At 45.3% G+C, this 5,729-nt stretch overlaps 1 protein-coding gene across 1 annotated transcript in view; it reads right to left on the bottom strand.

Annotated features, from left to right (window-relative positions):
* PLD5 (phospholipase D family member 5) overlaps nucleotides 1-5,729 on the bottom strand; it is a 320,538-nt gene that overhangs the window by 194,245 nt on the left and 120,564 nt on the right. Inside the window, exon 2 of the mRNA XM_014519571.2 lies at nucleotides 1,536-1,672. Coding sequence (XP_014375057.2) covers nucleotides 1,536-1,672 — 137 coding nt within the window. The remainder of the gene's footprint in view (nucleotides 1-1,535; nucleotides 1,673-5,729) is intronic.

Raw genomic sequence — 5,729 nt, 5'->3', positions numbered from 1 at the left:
GAGAGAGTGCTGGGGTCAGATGACCCCAGCCAGATGCCTATCCAGGGTTTTCTTAAAGATACCCAAGGTAAGGGAGAGCACCACTTCCCTTGGAAGCCCATTACAAATTCTGGCCACCCTTACCATGAAGAAGTTCTTCCTGATGTCCAGACTAAATCAACTCTCTGTCAGTTTGTGACCATTGTTCCTTGAACCAGAGAACAGTGCCAGTGGAAGCAGCAGGAGGGGTTCCCTCTCCCTGCCTGCTCCAGGGGTCCCTGCAGCCAGTGCTGCCACTGTGTACCCAGGTCCAGCCCCCAAGAGGCTCCACAGCTACCTGGCAGCTCCTTGCCTCCCCGTCCCCCTCTCCACCTCCCCTTCAGTTTCAGGGCCTAGCAGGGGCAGATCTGGGTGCATAGTGGTGGCATGGTCTGCAGGGACCCCTAGAGCAGGCAGGGAGGAGTAACCCCTCCACCACTCTCAGACTGACTGGGGTGATCCAGGGGTGGAGGGGGCAACTGGGGTAGCAGGGGAGTGATCTGGAGGTGGAGAGGGTGATTTGTGGGCTGGAGGGATATGAGGGGGCAGACACCTGGCAGCTCCCCACCCATCTACTCCCACCTTCCCCCTATACCTCCTCTTTCCCCCTTCAATCCTGCCTTCCTTCAGGCATCCATCACCCTTCATATCTTTTCCCTCCCTCCCCACTTACACTATCCCCATTCCAGCTGCCAGTCCAGGGCCCTAGAGCCTTAGATAATAGCTAGCCCACCTGGGAGAAGTGCCTTCTGGGACACTGAAGGACTATAAACCGGTGTTTTTGTCTCAGGTGAACACCCAGCAATTAAACTCAAGCTAGGTAGCACGCTCAAAGATAACCCTAGCCTAAACTGATATAATGTAAGATGCCTAATGGGCACTTGTTAATGAGCCTTAATGTGTGATCATACAAGTTTTAAGTGCTCATAACATGGTCTAATAGTAACATATAATCACACCCTACAATTGCAAGAGATATATCACTGGCTTGCAGTTTCTGCAACAGGAGCCTCAGTGGGGCCTTAATATTGCAAACTTATTTGTTCTAATTATGTAAAATGAGGCAAGGCGTTTCACTAGCCCTCCTCACAATTATAACCTCCATGCACAGAGGTATGCATGTGATGAACAGGAATGGGTTACATCAGTTCTGCAAAATATATTACCAGTATTCAAAAGTTTTCCAGTAGGCAGATTCAGTGGCTGGGCAAACTTCCTTAAATTACAATGCTTGGTTTACCTTTTTGAACATGGGCTCAGGTTTTGAGAATAAATTGAATTCCAAACTGAAGGATAACTTCCTCGGAGTACAAAAGCTTAGCTCTGAAAAGATTCTGCTCTATTTTCCAATACTAATGAGTCAAACTTAAGTCTTGCAGCGAAAAGCATTCTCTCCTCCTTCGCCTACTCGCCTCTCCAACAACTCTCTGGGAATACCTCTTTTATTAAGAATTGGTTTACACCATTTTGAAGTTCTCATCCACCCCAAAAGAGAAGTTTTGTTTGTTACCTCTTACCGACAGTTATTTTGACAGTTCTTTTCTGAGAGTCCATCCTCATCTTCTCCCATAATATCCACCGCTGAAAAAATCAGTGCAACCAGAATTGCAAAGCAGCATACCAGTGCAAAGATCACAATGCATCTTTGCTGGGACTGAAAGAGATTAAGAAGATTAAAAAATACATTAAAAAAGTTTTAAAGGAGTGGGTATCTTTTGAGTTTCAAACTTTTAAATATGATTTAAAATCCTTTTCAACATCTTGGTGCTATAGCTGTCAATGTGAAACATGTCTTGAGCTGAAAAGATGCTTTCAAACCCGTCCTTCAGTATCACCTTGAGCTATACACTAAATATGTCAATTATTGTTAAATAAATCATGTCACAAACACCACCAGGACTTTGTACTAGTTTCAGTCTCTTTGTACCATGATGAAAGTGCTGTCTATCAGCAGGGCCATTCCTGCATTAATTAGGTACTTTTGTTTCTGGGCCATAGGTTTTATATATACCAGGGCTGTGGCAGTCCATGGGCAACATGCAGCCCCAAAGGGGTTAAATTATAGTCCTAGGAGGAGAACCCCCATTGCTCTGGCTGCAGCAGCAGGAAGGGACTCCATGCTACTCTTCCCTATATCTTCCCTTTCCTGCCCCAGGAGACAAGGTAGGGTAGCACAGTTCAGCTTTTGGTGCCCCTGCAGTCCAGGGTGCCTGGGTGGCAAGGTGCAGGGGGAGATTTTGCAGCCAGGAGACTGAGGGTGGGTCAGGATTCAGTGGGAAAGTATGGGGAGTCAGGCAGCTGGTGCAGAAGGAAGGCAGGGAGAGGAGCAGCAGGGAGGCATATGGAGCAGGCGGGGGGAGGTGCATGATGCAGTGGGAAGCCATGGGCAGCAACAGTGGGGAGGTGCAGAGAGCAGCTGCAGAGGGTACACTCAGTGCAACAAGGGAGGCATGAGACTTTCGCTAATATGGTCCAAGGGGTATGCAGCCCCAGGTCTCTTAGAAGTTGGACAGCCCTGATATACACTAACAGATGGCACTGCGCAAGCCTTAAGAAGTTTTGTTCATTCGCTTAATTGAAATGAAATGTGTCACCACCAAAGGACCAAGGAGCAAAATGCTGTTTAATAATCTTTTTCCTGTCACTATTTATAATACTTGGCATCATCATCATCACAATTATATCAAGGGACCTAATCATGGGTTAGGGCTCCATTGTGCTAAATTGCACAACCACAGAAGATGACATTCCTTACCTCAGAAAAGTTACAATCCAAGTATAATACAACAGACAACGTTATAGACAGCCAGAGTGGAGAGCCCAAGGTAACACTGAGACAATATGGATCAACCATGATAAGCATGATAGCCCATCAAATTAAACATAAAAATTTGCATAGGATTTACTTCTATATAGAATAGGAAATACTGGGTACACCTACATGAGATGCTTTACTTGAGATTAGAACAAATTACTGTGCAGTAAGTGTCTGTACATGTAGAAGGTGGCATTTATTGCACAGTAATTTGCTCTAATCGCAAGTAAATTTGCTCCCTGTAAATAAAAGTAGCAAATTTACTCACAAATAATTATTGAGCAGTATAGCACTTGTAGATTCTTGTCTCCCAGGCTAGGGACAGACATTACACATAAACTGGTTTAAGTGATCAGAAACTGGTTTAAACCTGTAACAGAACAGATATTCAGTGCATATAAACCAGTTTGAAAATGGCTGAAACTGGTTTGAGAGACACCTGGTTGAATGTAATATCAGACTTAACTGATTTGGCTCAAAAAAGTTTATGCAATGTCTGTCCCAGACCCTGTGCTGGTTTAAGTTAAATCAGAGCCCCCCAGCATCCTGGCATGCTCGCTGGGCTGGGCTAACTGCTCCTCAACAGGGCTGGGCCCACCCCTCTGCTCCCTGCACAGACTTGCAGGCACAGCAGAGTCTGCTGGCTTCCCTGTGACCCCCCTTTCTCCCCCCTCCTCCCCCCACCACTCACTTGAACAGAAATCCCTTCCTCCTCTCTGCCACAGCTAAGACCATAGCCAGCATGTGGTATGCCAGCTAATATGGAGAGATTTTTGTGTCTCTCTCTCTCCAATTTCACTGGGATAGGCAGACAGAACAGTGACCCCTTAGGGCTTTTGAAGCTAATCGACAGGTCAGCCTGATAAGCTGTTTAAAAAGTTTGAAGTAATGTGGAAAGAAGCTAGTGTTTTGCCAATTGGGTGATAAAGACTGTTATCAGCCCCCAGGCTGTCTTGCTGGCCTATCAGCTTGGGGCAGACAGTATGAGGAAGCAGGGAGGGAGACTGAAAAGCTCTGTATCATCAACAGATGCATGCACTGCACACCCGCTTTGCCTCATAATGCTAGCCCATGGCTGGGGGCTAACAACTCTCTCACCTCTTGAACAGCCAGCAGGGAAAAGCCTGCAACTGTGCAGGAAGATCTCCTTAATCAGAGGTCCTGCTGGGGCCTGGCCATGCCGCCCTCAGCTCAGCTCCCGGCAGAAGAGAAGGGAAGGCTGTCTAGCACTCCCCAGCTTCTGGCCTGAGCTACTGCAGACCTGTGCCTGAATTTCCTCAGTCCAGAGAAAATGTCTGTCCAGTTTCAAACCAGTTCAGCCTAGCCAGGTTAGACTAACCTGCAAAGATTGAATCAATTCAAGGCCATGCTTTTTGAATGTCTGTCTCCAACTGCAGCCTCCCTTCTGTGATCACAGAGCAGGGTCTGGGAGCTCCCTGCTGCCAGGCCAGGTGAACTTTGTCTTTCCCAGGCTTTGGTGGAGGACCTCACCTTAGCAGCAGGCAGCTCCCAGGGCAGGGAGCAATCTGCCAGTCCTCACCAGGAGACAACTGTCTCCTGGCACCCCACTCCCTGCCAGCCCCTGGGCTAGCACTCAGGCAGAGTCTAGAACTGGCTGCTGCAAGGGCCAGTGTAGGGCTGGTGGGGGCAAAAATAGACTGCTGCCATAAGCAGCAAATATGCTCCCACTTCCCCACATGTGTAGACACCTGCCCCAGTTGGGTTTACTCTAGAGTAAATTACTCTAGAGTAAACACACCCACAGCATTTGCACATGTAGATGCACCCACTGTGGTGGTAACTGAGATATAGTCATGTATTAAACTGGGGTAAATGTGAACCCATTGAAAGATGAGCTCTGTCGATTTAAGTCACACAGATAAAAGGCACACATCCATTATCTTATTTTGAAAATGAATGCCTGGGTATATCTGACATGTAAATATTATGACCCAGATTAAAACTGTACCATCTCTTTTCTAGAGGAAAAATGATTGTACAAAAATGTGTACAGAAAAAGACAAGAAAATTGACTTCTATTACCACTGTTATTTCGTTAACGTTCAATATTACCTTGTAATTGAAATGTCATACCTAGAAAATGCCAAAGCCAGAGGATATTATTTCCACAAAGATGAAAAAGTATTAATCTCATGCTTGCTGCTGAACAATGAAAACCTTCAGCTGAAAGGAAATAAATATTCTCTATACAGTCTCAGATATTACATTAACAAAAATAGCAATATAACAATAACACAACCTCCACCCTGCTCTCACAAAGAGTTAGAATGTGATTTGGACTCAACATTTCTGTATGAATGTAAATCCCAGGAAGGACTTTCTGCAAGTCAGCTGAGTAGCAAGTCAACTATTCAGATCAAGAAGGTACACAGCATGGCACCTTACAACTAACTCTACCTCTCTCTGCTCAGATCAAGCCAGCAAGCAGCTACGCTCTGCAGCTGCAGGGACTGAGTTATAATGCCTCTTTAAAACTCAATATTCAAAGTCACATTCAGTTTTCATCCTCAGAGACAGGGGGACAACTTTAATTGAGTTCAGTAGGAGTTGTAGCATTTTATCCACTACATTATGCTACATGCACATTTTAAATATTATGAACACTGCACAAATCATAAGCTTGACATCTGCTTTTTATGTTATAAACATTTCTTGCAACACACACTGTATAAAAACATACCAACAATGCAGTGCAGGAAAATATACTTCTCAATATTCTTGGATTGATTTCAGGCATCCTCAAAATCTGTTCCTGAGATAAATGCAATTGATGTAATGTTATGCTGCTAGCATATTCCTGGCAGTAGATTTCATAATGACTGCATTTAGTCCCAAAGATCAGAGTCTGCAGCCAAACATGGACAGGAAATTAGAA

This window comes from Alligator sinensis, unplaced genomic scaffold, assembly GCF_000455745.1.
Source record: "Alligator sinensis unplaced genomic scaffold, ASM45574v1 scaffold534_1, whole genome shotgun sequence".
NCBI lineage: Eukaryota > Metazoa > Chordata > Crocodylia > Alligatoridae > Alligator > Alligator sinensis.
The sequence above is the reverse complement of the archived record's forward strand: the minus strand, read 5'-3'. Positions and strand labels throughout refer to the sequence as shown.